The following is a 13,140-nucleotide window of genomic DNA, read 5'->3' as shown; positions in this document are numbered from 1 at the left end:
GGCTTTTGAATATCTTAAACTTATATATATTATTTTAGTAAGCTAAAATTTAAATTTCATATTAATTTCGAATCAAAATGAAGCCTATATATCCATAATTAGTCAAAAAGTTATTCCTATTTATGATGCTGCCAAAATGAGTGTGACCTAAACCATCTAAATTTAATTATTTAAATAAAAAAAAAAAAAAAAAAAAAAAAAAAAANACTTCAACTTGTCTTCCATAATAAAATGGAAATAAAACCCATTTGCTTAAGAATCTTTTGTCACTTGGTACCTCCCTCCATTATATATATATATATATATATATATATAAAACAATTGGTTTAAATTGGAAATAGTAATAAATTTCTATATATTATATTTGTGGTTCAAAAATTGAATAAAATTAAAAATAAATAAATAAATATTTAAAGAATATATGGGTTAAGTAATAATAAAAGAGAATAATTATTAAGAGAGAATAATTAAGTAGAAATTATATAAAATAAAATGGGCATTGACTTTTGGTAAAACACAAAAGAAATCTTTTAGGTTCTGAATTTTATATTTAACAGAAAAAAAAAAAAACTTTAAGAAAGCAATGTATAATTAAACATTAATGCCAAGAATTTTCTTCTCTCTCTTTTTTTTTTTTTTTTTAATTTATATTTTATAAGAAGAATCTTATTCACATAATAAAATAAAAGGGAAAATTTATTTGGATTCTTAAATTTTAAACCCATTTTTGCTCTGAGAAATTTTGAATTTTCCCAAAATAAAAAAGAAATTAAAAATAATAAATAAACAAAGAAAGTTAGTCATGAAACAATATGGAAATTTCTTTTTAGCTATAATTTTTATAGAATAGTTTCTAAGAAACTTTTCCATAATATTTTCTTTATATTTTATTATAAGTGATTATTATTATTTATATGACTAATAATATCGATCTATTAATAATAAATAAAATAAAATTAACGTTATATATTCTAGAGAAATTAGTCAACATTAAGAACAAATGTCCATTCTTTTAATAATAACAAATGTCACCTATAAAGATTTTAAATTTTAACCTCAATGATAGAGAAATGTTAGTTTTACTGTTGAGATATGTTCATGTTGACAAAAAAAAAAATCTTAATTTTAAAAACATAATGATATTTGACTGCGGTTTACTCGAGCAGATTTGAACTTTTCATGGCCCATGATATGCAATGATCCCTAAAGGAGGGGTAATTTCCTAAATGAGAGGGAAACTAATGATGTTGTTTAGAGAGTTGCAAGTATGAGTCAAAGAAAAAATTATGAGAATCCAAAGAAAAGATGGGTGTGGTGTGGTGTGGTGTGGTTCCACTAAATTTCCTATGAAATTGCTCATCACCCATCAACTTTAAATCCTTTCAAACTTTTTCCATTTCTTCACGTTATCCTTAAATACTAATCGGGTCTATGTATTTTCGATACGGGTTTTTTTAATTCCTCTCCTTTTAGCTTTTGCACGTTTTGATCCAATCATTTGATTTTTATGTGCAAAATTTAACATAAATTTTATAGTAGGTTCACAGAAGTATATGTTTATGAGATCTCATATCGGTTGAAAAGAAAAACGAAACATTTCTTATGAATGTGTGAAAACTTCTCTCTAGTAGATGCGTTTTAAAATGATGAGACTAACAATGATACCTAATGGGCCAAAACGAACAATATTTGCTAGTGGTGAGCTTGATTATTACAAATAATATCAGAGTCAGACATCGGGCGGGCGTGTCAGCTATACACAGAACCCAGGGTTGGTAAGTTAGTGTGAGAATCCGAGAGAGAGAGAAATGATAGATTTTTTTAATATGGTTAAACCCAAGTTGGGGAAAGGAAAAAGGTTGTAAATAAATGGCATCCAATCACCCTCTTCTCTTATGCATCCATTATTTTGTCTATAACCCACCTCTCCTCTCCTCTCCTCTTCATCATATAAACCACACCAATTTATCACTTATTTTGCTGCTCTCCCATTTCTCTCCTCCTCGACACTTTGTTTTTTTTCAACTTTTTTTAGGGTTTTCATCATAGTAAGAGGCAAAAGATTTCAAGTGTGGGTGAAAAAACATGGGCAGGAAATGCTCACATTGTGGCAACATAGGTCACAATTCAAGGACTTGCACCAACTTTAGACCCTCAATCACACCCAATTTCAACGTTGGAAGCGGCTTAATTAGGCTCTTTGGAGTTCATCTTGATTCCTCTTCTTCTTCTTCTTCTTCTTCTTCTTCTTCCTCTTCTACTACTTCTTCTTCAAGTGCTGCTGCTTTCGCCATTAAGAAAAGCTTTAGCACCGATTGCTTGTCGTCGTCGTCGTCGTCGTCGTCTTTCTCTACTTCTCGAATTCAACTCGATCATAATCTTGAACCTTCCAAGTCTGCCAATGGCTACCTCTCTGATGGCCTTCTGAATGGAGACCAAGAAAGGAAGAAAGGTAAGGTTTTTATCATTTGGGTCTCTTCAAAATTCAATCTTTTTGTGTTTTCTTTGATCAAGTTTTGATTTTTAGCCTTTTTCCTTTCTGGGTTTTCAATGTTTTGAGGATTGGAGGCTTTTTTTTACTTGGGTTTTGGTGGTTGAATGATCATACCCTTAATTTTAAGCATAATAATCATATTTTTTCGGGATGAACTGTTCTTAGGGGTTCCATGGACAGAAGAGGAGCACAGAATATTCCTAATTGGGCTTGAAAAGCTTGGAAGAGGAGATTGGAGAGGCATCTCGAGAAACTACGTTACCACGAAAACTCCGACCCAAGTGGCTAGTCATGCTCAAAAGTATTATCTTAGACAATCGACCATCAACAAAAAGAACCGTCGCTCGAGCCTCTTTGACATGGTATTCTTCATTTCATTTGAATAGGTATTTTTCTCTTAATCTATACCAAAAATTACACAATTTAGATTTGTTTTGTGTGTTGGAATACAGGTTGGGACAGCATATGATACAACAACCACAGCACTGTCTCAATGTTTGAAGATATCTTCAAATTCTCAAACTCATAGCAATAAGAATGAGATGAATATCAAGAAGGAGCTGAATTTGCCTCTTTTAGAGAGTAAAATCACCACTACTTTTGCAAGCTCCCAACAATTGGCTTCTTCCATGGAAGTGATGAACAACAATAATCAAGCTTCTTCTTCTTCATCAATTTGGCTTTATGGGTTGATTGATTCACAACTCAAATCAGCTTCTCAAACGATGATTTGTTCTTCATCTTCTGGAGCAGGTGGGCCAGATCTTGAGCTCACTTTGGCAGCCCCAAGAGCTTCCAATTTGGAGTACGAACAAACCAAAAAGCCATCAACTGGTTCCCTCCTTGTTGACCCAATTAGGGTTCCCTAATTACTAATCAAACCCATCCCCAAAAATTCAATATCCAGCAAGAAATAACACAAAGACATATTGTTCTTGATGATTACAGTGTTTAATTTGGTTGTTTTATGAACAGCTTCCTTACTGAAAGTGACAAATTTATATATATGTTATTCGTCTTAATTTGTTTAGCTATAGCTCTCGAGAAGAAGCGCAAAGGTTGTAAAATGGCTCTTTAATGTCTTAATCCGTTAGCTATGCTCGAGAAGAAGCACAAAGTTCATAAAATGGTTCTTTAATGTTTTAATCCGTTTAGCTATGCTCGAAAAGAAGCACAAAGTTTGTAAAATGGCTCTTTAATGTCTTGATCTGTTGGGCTATGCTCGAAAAGAAGCACAAAGTTTATAAACCGTTCATTTGATCGACATATTAATTATATTATCTTAAACAAATGAAATTTGTGACCAAAAAAATAAAAAATGAAAATGAAGTGAGGGATTTTGGCATCTTTCTCAGCAGCTTCATAATTGTAGGAAACTGTCAACTTCATTCATAGCCCTCTCTTTTTACAGACTTTAGGGGGAAACAAATTGAAACTTAGGGTTTCTTTTTAAATAATTTAAGTCATTTCAATTGTACCAATGCTCTATACTCTTGTGTATATTTGCCAGCTGCCGATGCTAATGGAGACAACTGTGGAAAAGAACCCTAGTGGCTCAGAATAAAGTTTCTTAAAAAGCTCCCCTTTCTCTCCTCTTTCCTTTTGGCTTAAAAAGATCAATTATAGAATGATGATTTTTGGGTCTTTTTTAAAATACAAACAAAATTCATGGCTGCTCAGAAGAGGAATCTGGCTGTTTGATAATTGGAATGGCTATTAGTGAGGCAATTAATATCATCTTAGTATAAATTCATCAACTTTTCTTAGGTTTCAATTGTTCTTTCTCATTTTAGGATCAAAATAAATGCTATTCAGCACAAGTAGTACTAATTTGAGTTGACCCAAGTCATATAATCAGCAGCGATCCAAGAAAATGTCGAAATTTTTGTCGAGAAGTGAAATCTACATCCAAGACGTCATCGATAAACTCGAGAAGTTAAATCGTTTGGACCATACTAAATTTAACCATTTAATGCATATCGGGCGCAAAACAATTCGGGGTATCAAATTGGGCAAAAACCATGAATTTTCATTATCGAAAGTTTTCAATTAATAATTCACATGGGAAAGAAATCTTCAGTGTTACACTTTCAATCAATGAATTTGGCCCACAAATGTCCAAACTCTACCCCATAATTAATATCAATTTTCAGAACTCATACTCATGATTACAATAAGAATTATTGAATGTAGCCCTAACCTATAGTAACACTCCAAATAACTGGCTTCCAAATGAACAAAACTTGACCAGACGGCAAGAAAAATCACAGACAAAAGGGTCAGAAACAAAGGGTTAAAGGGATTGACGTCTGGAAGAACAAGAGGAGAGATCGATTGAAACTTGTGAAGACCTTGAGAGAGCAAATAGATATTATCCCTTCTGGTTTCTCTAAAGATTGAATGATATAAGAATTTGCAGGTTCAAAACACCCATCATGGAATGAAGTAGATGGAGACAATTAATAATAGGATTTGTTTTTTTATTTCATGTGGGACAAAACAAAATCTTGGCTTTCTTTTTGGCATACAAAACAACTCAACATGTGGAAAGATATAGAGGAATCTAAGGATGAGTAAATTGAGTGAATGAAAAGCTGACACACCTCCCAGCATTTTCCCTGTCCTTTGTTGTTTCCTGATAGAAAATAAATTTAAAAAAAAATAAAAAAAATAAAAAAATAAAAATTGAAGCTTGAAAACCCCAATATCTTAGCAGAACAGAGAATTCTAGAGATCTCTCCAAAGAAACAGCTTAAATGAGGAAAAGGGTGGGGAAAGGGACCTCTTCTTGGCATTCCCATTTGCAGATAAACCCACATGAATGTAATAATACAAGCTGAAATGGTGTCTCCATAGGCATAGAATAGGATAGATGGATATTAGAACAGCCAATGAATGGGAATCAATCGAAATGCAGATAAGGTTTTTGGTATCCAAGCAAACACTGAATAACCAGATAGGATAAATAGTACTCAATGCTCTATTTGAATAGTTGTTTTCTTACCACAATTTTTCAACTGTCTGGAAAATGACATTGCTGTACACTTGAAATTACCATGTACCTGTATATCAAGATAGCTTGATTATTGTAAAGTTAGTACCGAAAGGAAAGGACAATAATTGAATTTAAATGATAACAAAGGTTCAATGAATTATCACAGACTTATAATAGGAACCGTCCTAAGAGTACTTATGAGACTTATCCAAGTCTACCGCTAACATATATTGTCTTATTTGAACTTTCTCTTTCGAGCTTCTCCTCAAAAATTTTAAAACGCATTTGCTAAGGAGAGGTTTCCACAAAGAATGTTTCATTCCCCTCTTCAACCGATGTGGGATCTCACAACCTATCCCCTCCAGGACCCAGCGTCATTGCTAGCACACCGCCTCGTGTCCACCCCCTTCGAGACTCAGCCTACTCACTGGCACATCACTCGATGTCTAGCTCTGATACCATTTGTAACGGTCCAAGTCCACCGCTAACAGATATTGTCATCTTTGGATTATTGTGAGATCCCACGTTGATTGGAGAAGGAAACGAAACATTCATTATAAGAGTGTGGAAACCTCTTCCTACCAAACGCATTTTAAAAACTTTGAGGGAAAGTCCGAAAGGAAAAACAAACAATATTTACTAACGATAGTCTTGAACCGTTACTTATTACATTTCAATCAATCAAAAACAATGTACACAAACAGGGAAAATGGGAAAATGATTTTTCATTGATATCAAAGAATCACAAGCCTGGGGATTGTACCATGTACCACCATCATTATGCTGAAAGAAACACAAAAAGCATAGGGATTCGCAAGTATTTTGGATTTTTGAGAAACTTACTGGGATCCAGGTACAAGTTCTCTCCTGCTAACAGAAAATACAAAAAAATTTCTGCAACATTTATAATCACTTTTAGAGCACAGTGACTTTTCAACCGTCCCAAGATGTCCTCTTTACTACCTGCAGTATCCATCACTGAGTTGTCAACATTATTGTTTTGATAGTATTGGGACAACCAGCAAAGCAAATAACTCACATAAACTTTGTGTGGAGGACAAAGCCTTTGTTCTAATGTAAGAAGAGAGCAAACAGGCCTGGTTTTATCTTCTTTCTCTTGTTGTGCATTACACAATACCTGTCATTGTCCTCCAAATCGCCATCAGAACCTTGTAGAAACTCTCTGTTTAATTTCTATTTCTGTCTGACATGTTCTGTCACGATGTTATTAATATAAAAATGAAACCCCACAATTGAACCTGTCCTAAAGCAACTAGCTAGGAGAGGATTGAAGAGATTGGAGGATGCTTTGTGAAGGGAACCGTGATTGTTGTGATAAAGATGCACAGAATATGAACATCAATCAAGCCTTTTAATCTCGAAATGAAAGGATAAAGAGAAAAAAAATGGGGAAAGATAAGCTATGGAAGCATTCTGCAGAGAATTAGCTACAAAAATGATGCATTTTGTTGGGGTAGGAGGGACCAGTCGAGGACCTCCTCAGATGTTTAGTGAACATCATTCACTTTGAATGATGTTGATCTTTCAATGAAAAGAAGGGACGTGAAGCTTTTTTCATGGCTTAAAAAGCATCTGCTGCTTTTTAAGATGGGATTGTATATGGCCAAGTTACCTGAACAGCAGTAGTGATATCATTTTTATGATCTCACAATGGAAAATTTTGTTCTCTAGCTTAAAAAGAACACATTGTTTGCTGCAAAAGGTGACCTCATAGTTTAGTAAGAAACCTATCATGGACTGGAAAGAGCTTTTACTGAACTTACCAAACGTCTTCCTTCATGTCTTAATTCTCTGTCAGTTGATATTAATCGCTTTACTGCCACCTGTCTGAAAGAGATCCATTTCTCCTAATGAGAGATCCCTTCCTCTCCAGGTCCAGCAAGCAACTAATAACAAGGAACGCAGAGGAGTGAATTTCATTTTCACTTTGGTTATGAATTTCAATGATATTGGAAACCTTCAACGATTGGGAATGCAGAGGTAATACCTTGCAAGTCATCGAGGCAGTCAAATCTTGTACATCATCTGGGCCTCTGTGAACTGAAAATGGCCTCTGGATACACTAAAATTTTTGGAACTACATTACCTTTCAGGTTAATCGAACAACTGTGTGACTCAATTTGTAAAAAGAACATATATAATGAAATGAATGGCGTTAACAAATGGAAGTTATTTTACAATGAACAGGCCACCTATAATAATAACATTAAGGCCTGGATCAAAACTTGGAGTTCAGTGAATGGGATGAATTTGAGAATCGTAAACACACTACTCTGGTTCTCCCTCCCACTTGAACTATTTCGATGTGATCTTGCCTTGGCCGGAGTTTCACGTAGAAATTTGCCATCTTCAGGTCCAAAATAGTACAAAACTGAGAGCCCAATTAATAACCTTTCATTCTTCTGCACATGTTCTCTATTTCACAAGAAACCCTTCGGTCAAAATGTGGTTACCTCCTGCGTTTTCTTTGATATGGTATGCATAATATCATGAAAAATGAGAGCCTTGAACCACCAAAGTAATGCGTTTAGCACCATCTGTTCGAAGGCCATCTCCTTTGAATCCAATCTGGTAGGATAAATCATGCACGTTACCTCAGCAACAGTATCCAACAAGAACTGAGAGGTGATTACTAGAGGCTGAAGATTACCTCACTCAAACCATCAGGTGAGAACCACCGCAACAATACTCCAATACGCACCACAGCAGGAATAAGCTTGAAAAGCAATGGGGTAGTCACCTACACAATTGGTTTTATTAACACAATTACCGTAAAGTTGGATCATATAAAAACAACTTTCTGTGGAAAGTATCTCAATGTCTCATTGGAATAGATCACAACAGACCACACATTAATAACGCTTTTCATTTGATTTGCAACATAACAACTTTTTTTGTTTGGAAACTTTGATAAATTATTTCGTCTGAATTAGCATATCAGTGAGGAATGAGTTCCACAATGCCCCAGAGAGAGAAGAATACGGAAAGTTCAATCACATTGTAGGATGCACATTAGACACTAGATGTTAGGAGACTTCAAGAGAATGCAATAATAATTTAACTCACCAGACTAAGTGCAGTTGTGCCAAGCAGCAGTATATACAATTTTCCCTGAAATTTTTTTACATGAGAAAAAATTATTAAAAAAATACATAAAAACAATGTAAAAATACATCAAATTTTTTAATGAACGAAGAGTAGACAAATATTATAATATGAGAGATAGAATGAATTCTCGAGAAATAAAACATTGTGGCTTTTTAAGAAAGACCCACATTCAAGGCTCACACCTATATAAAAGACGACAATGAAGTCGAGATCTCCATCCCCTAAAGCCATGAACTATAAAATAACTTAATTTTGTAGATGTTGCAATACCAATATTGGAATGTTTGAAATCAAAACTTCAGTTATAATTGAGAATATGATAACGGAGCCCAAAATAATGGTACATTTTTTTATATAAAATACCAACTTTCATTGAGAAAAAAAAAAAAACGAAGAATACAAAGGTGCATAAAAAAAGCAATGCCCACAAAAGGGATCAACCCTAAAGACGGAATTGCATATTTAAACTTACTGTGGTTTTTAAAATAAAACAAACTTTTTTTTTTCTTAAATATTCCATTGGACCAGATAAATGAACCCATAACCTCAAAAGTTGCAGCTGTTAGAAGAAAGCCCAGTCAATTCTCATAAATCACCTAGGAGCAAGATCACAAGCACAATTGCCAAGCCTGCTCTATTCAGACCAGTCTTTCTTAGATACTTCTAACAAACCAAATAGGATTTATTGATATAGCATGCTCTGCATCATTCCCCCACAAAGAACCACCATCGCCCTCTTTCAGCACCCCAAGGGAAGTAGAATATGGGAGCTTCAACTCCCATACTTGATTCACCATGTTAAGGCACCATTGAGTTACATCCCTTCCCTTGCAAGAAATAGCATCGACTAATTCTAAGGCAAAGGGCCCCATATACCATTTGCAACGTGTTTCATTTGCTCATAAGGAGATGAGTTTTCATACATTTGGCTGTTTGGGACATAGACATGGAAAAGTAATCCACACTTGAAAATTAGCAGATACGGAAATTCTCAATGCAAGCATACCACGTAAAACAGAAGTCAATGTTAGAAAACAAAGTGGAAATTTTTATTTTGAGTTTGGAGACGGCGCTTATCAACACCAACAAATTATGAGCCTCAATCAAAGACCAGCATAAAATTCATGCACCAACCTCAACAAGATGAAGATTAGAGGCACGGCTTAGAAGGACAAAAGCAAATTCCCCAATTTGTGCGAGTGACATCCCGACCTATAAGATGAAACTACTTGAGGTCTCCTTCAAATACCTAAATAAAAAAAAAAGTCATTTCATTGTGAAGAAGCAGATTTGTTAGAATACATCTCACCAGAAGTGAAGTTTTGTTGTTGTATCCAAATCCCTTGACAACAGCAGTAACAACTACAGTTTTTATAACAATGACCAATATTACAGCCGCAAGTAAGATATCAATGTGGTTCCATAGGAAATGAACATGAATTAGCATCCCAATGCTGGCAAGAAAAAGAGCAGCAAAGAAGTTGCGAATGGGCTCAACCTAGTAATCAAGCCAATCAATAGAAGGTATTAAAAATTCCGAGCCAGCTAAAACAGATTCAGCAAAGATAAATGACAATATTAAATAAATAGTATAGTACTTGCTATAGACCCTAGTTTGAAGCTGACGAGAAATTTAATTGTCAACATCTCGTTTATCTGTGACCAAAAATTATGTTACAGAAATTCATTACATGTGGAATGTAAGCTGAGATTCATTGTCGAGCAAGAATCTAGATCATAAGTTCTATGATGCATGATTTTATTACGACTGGATCGTGAGATTTATCTGTAAGCTTGATGCCTGACCCCCAAAGGATCATAAGTTTTATGCTGCAGGTTCTCATTACATCAGGAACAGATGATTTATCAGAAAGCTGGATGCGCAACCCCCAAAAAATCATATACTTCAAGAGAGATTGTAAGTTCTATGTTGCAGGATTTCATTACATCTGGAACATGAGAATTATCAATAAGCTTAACCATCGCTGCCCTATCCCCAAAAATATACTTAGATCATAAATTTACTATTTTGAGACCTACAGTATTATCCGAGTACCCAGATACCTATACAAATTCTCATTTCCTATCAGAAAGAACATATATAAAAGGGAACAGCATATATTTATCTACAGCGTTGTTTGAGTGTAGGAACATGCAATTAAAACTCCAAAAAATCGAAGTACTTGGTAGTAACTATAAAAGGGAACAGCATTAAGGCTTTTAAATAAGTATGAAAAAATCATATTTACCTGCTCAAGTGTGTGCTGAGCAAGATCCGTAGTTGATATCATCACACCCGCAGCAAAGGAACCTAATTCAAGGCTTAACCCAAGTTTATCACTGCACTGCATAGGTGGTTATATAAATGAATCAGCATTGCTCTTATATACACAAAAAAACACTGGTAGATGCTAGATGCTTTAGATAGACCATCCTCAACAACTTTATTCTCGACTGTAATACCCTATCGGCTTTAATAAAAAAAGGATAAGGCAACTGGATAAGAACCATTTTTCCATGTACTACATTTCATAATAGAAAATGTAATTCTGAAAGAGGAAAAAATCCACAGCCAGAAAACTGAAGTTCTTCACCATTTCAATGTCCAATAAATGATACTAAAAACATGTTTTAAATGTCCAATAAATGATACTAAAAACATGTTTTGGTTCTAGAATTAAGCATTGGGAAGTAACACTAACCCAAGCTACAAGTAAGCAGAATGCAACAGCTGCCAATTGATAGAGTTCATTAGTCTGCATGGAAAAAATTTTGCTCAGAACATGAAGCAATAGTAGTAGCAGCCAAAGAAAATGTTGCCCTTACCTGAGATGACAGGCTAATCATAAGTTTAAGGAACCTCGGAACACATGTGCGAGATAATATTGTCAAAGTAATCAAAAACGTAATCAAGACCACCAACCTGGAAAATAAAGAAAATGGATGGGAAGAACTAGTTTTAGTTGAATAACTCAAAAGGCAAATTTTCCCAGTTGGCTATTAATCAACTAGAAAATTGAATGAAAAGAGAAGCCTGGATTAGTAGTCAATGCACCAACTATGCTATATTTTCAGATCTAAGTGTCATTATGCTGGGCGATAAATTTTTGGTGACGATAGATACTTGACTTATTTGACCAAAAGCCTCATAAATAAAAATTCTCGTGCGCACATACAGACAGCAGCAATTCTTACGACTTAGTCATGGACAGAACTCCTTGAAGAACACCAGAAGTACCACCAAGAATCGGAAGCAGGGCAAACAGCAAGCCTACAGCACAATCCTGGTGGTGCATAGTGAACCAAAAAAACTCTTATCAACATATAGCTAGCCATCCCAGACCAAAACTTCTAGTACATCCAAACAAGTCATCACTAATTAGTAAAATGAAAAAGTATTGGAAGAGAAATCAATTGTATACCTGAAGAATAAGCGTACCAATGGTCACCTGACCATGAATGGCATTGACGCTATTTCGTTCCATTAAAAATTTCAAGACCTATAGCAGATAATATCGTGGAAGCACCCAAATTTAATACAGATAATCCATGAAGGGCTTATTAATGCTGAGGAAAGAGCAATAAATTCTATTTCTAAAATATATATATACACACACTTGTCCAACAGTCAGTTCCTTGACAATAACTATTTAACATGACCAAAAGCTCGACAAGAGAGGAGTGTAAGAAGAATGAGACAAAGTAACTATGAAGCTGTTTATGTTTTCAAAGAGAAAAAAAAAACTCTGAAGGCCATTACATCTCTGCACCCGACTTCAAGAGCAGTTTTCTCAAAGTTTTCATATGTTCGCTGAGTAACACCACATTCATATTTATAATCGTATAAAATATTTACAAAAATTGGTTTATACCCTATTTTGGTCCCAAAACTTTCAAAATTTTAGTCCCTAAATTATTAACTCCTTTTATAATTAGTCCTTAAACTATTAACTCCTTTTATAATTTTAATAAATTAATGACGTGAAACTATTATGTATTATACAAGCATAATTTCAAGTCAAATAAGTTGGATGAACATTGGGCAAAGCGGACATAGGGTAGAAAAATAACATAGCAAAGACCAAAAATGATTGTCCTTTAAAAAGTTTGTCTAAAATAGACATTTAGAAAATAAACTTGAAAGTTAAGAGGACCAAAATGGACATTTAGAAAGTCAAAGTTCAGGGACTAAAATGAGATTTAAACCTTAAAAAATAAAATCCTCTTATCTACAAAGTTATAAAATAGTGTATAAAGGAAGGTTGTTATGAGGTTAAGTGATATGAACATGTTCCACTGCAGAATAACATTCTTAAACAATCAGAAAAATGATTAAGCATTTACCAAGTTCTAGATTAACATGCAAAAAAAACGGTGTAGAGTTTATTAACATTTTTTTTAATAAGAAATTATTGGCATATTAGAACAGCAGGTGCGGAATTCATAACTGTCCCAATATTTTTAAACTGGCATTTTTTTTTTTTTTTTTTTTTTTTTTTTTTTTTTTTTTTTTTTTTTTTTT

The 13,140-nt window shown here is 34.1% G+C and overlaps 2 protein-coding genes and 1 long non-coding RNA gene across 3 annotated transcripts in view; 1 reads left to right on the top strand and 2 right to left on the bottom strand.

The window, feature by feature from the left end:
- Positions 1 to 1,923: 1,923 nt before the first annotated feature.
- On the top strand, positions 1,924 to 3,612 carry LOC111485230 (uncharacterized protein DDB_G0271670-like). Its single transcript, XM_023132018.1, has 3 exons — positions 1,924 to 2,452; positions 2,660 to 2,856; positions 2,947 to 3,612. Exons 1-3 carry the CDS (start codon positions 2,086 to 2,088, stop codon positions 3,361 to 3,363), a joined length of 981 nt encoding a protein of 326 aa, XP_022987786.1. The 5' UTR covers positions 1,924 to 2,085; the 3' UTR covers positions 3,364 to 3,612.
- A 1,398-nt stretch (positions 3,613 to 5,010) lies between these two features.
- On the bottom strand, positions 5,011 to 7,404 carry LOC111485328. Its single transcript, XR_002718656.1, has 3 exons — positions 6,529 to 7,404; positions 6,333 to 6,452; positions 5,011 to 5,556 (listed from the first exon to the last, which is right to left on the bottom strand). It is a non-coding gene; the product is annotated as an uncharacterized LOC111485328 (long non-coding RNA).
- Positions 7,405 to 7,619: 215 nt separating this feature from the next.
- LOC111485149 (K(+) efflux antiporter 4-like) overlaps positions 7,620 to 13,140 on the bottom strand; it is a 10,491-nt gene continuing 4,970 nt past the window's right edge. The window contains exons 11-20 of the mRNA XM_023131895.1: positions 12,041 to 12,118; positions 11,814 to 11,902; positions 11,445 to 11,541; positions 11,321 to 11,374; positions 10,868 to 10,963; positions 9,928 to 10,116; positions 9,753 to 9,830; positions 8,577 to 8,621; positions 8,161 to 8,250; positions 7,620 to 8,078 (exon numbers count right to left, since the gene is read on the bottom strand). Of these exons, the coding sequence (XP_022987663.1) occupies positions 7,998 to 8,078; positions 8,161 to 8,250; positions 8,577 to 8,621; positions 9,753 to 9,830; positions 9,928 to 10,116; positions 10,868 to 10,963; positions 11,321 to 11,374; positions 11,445 to 11,541; positions 11,814 to 11,902; positions 12,041 to 12,118 (897 nt within the window). The 3' untranslated portion in view covers positions 7,620 to 7,997. The remainder of the gene's footprint in view (positions 8,079 to 8,160; positions 8,251 to 8,576; positions 8,622 to 9,752; positions 9,831 to 9,927; positions 10,117 to 10,867; positions 10,964 to 11,320; positions 11,375 to 11,444; positions 11,542 to 11,813; positions 11,903 to 12,040; positions 12,119 to 13,140) is intronic.

The sequence above is a fragment of the Cucurbita maxima genome, unplaced genomic scaffold, assembly GCF_002738345.1.
Source record: "Cucurbita maxima cultivar Rimu unplaced genomic scaffold, Cmax_1.0 Cma_Scf00010, whole genome shotgun sequence".
NCBI classification, from domain to species: Eukaryota; Viridiplantae; Streptophyta; class Magnoliopsida; order Cucurbitales; family Cucurbitaceae; genus Cucurbita; species Cucurbita maxima.
This window is presented reverse-complemented; position numbering and strand designations above follow the sequence as displayed.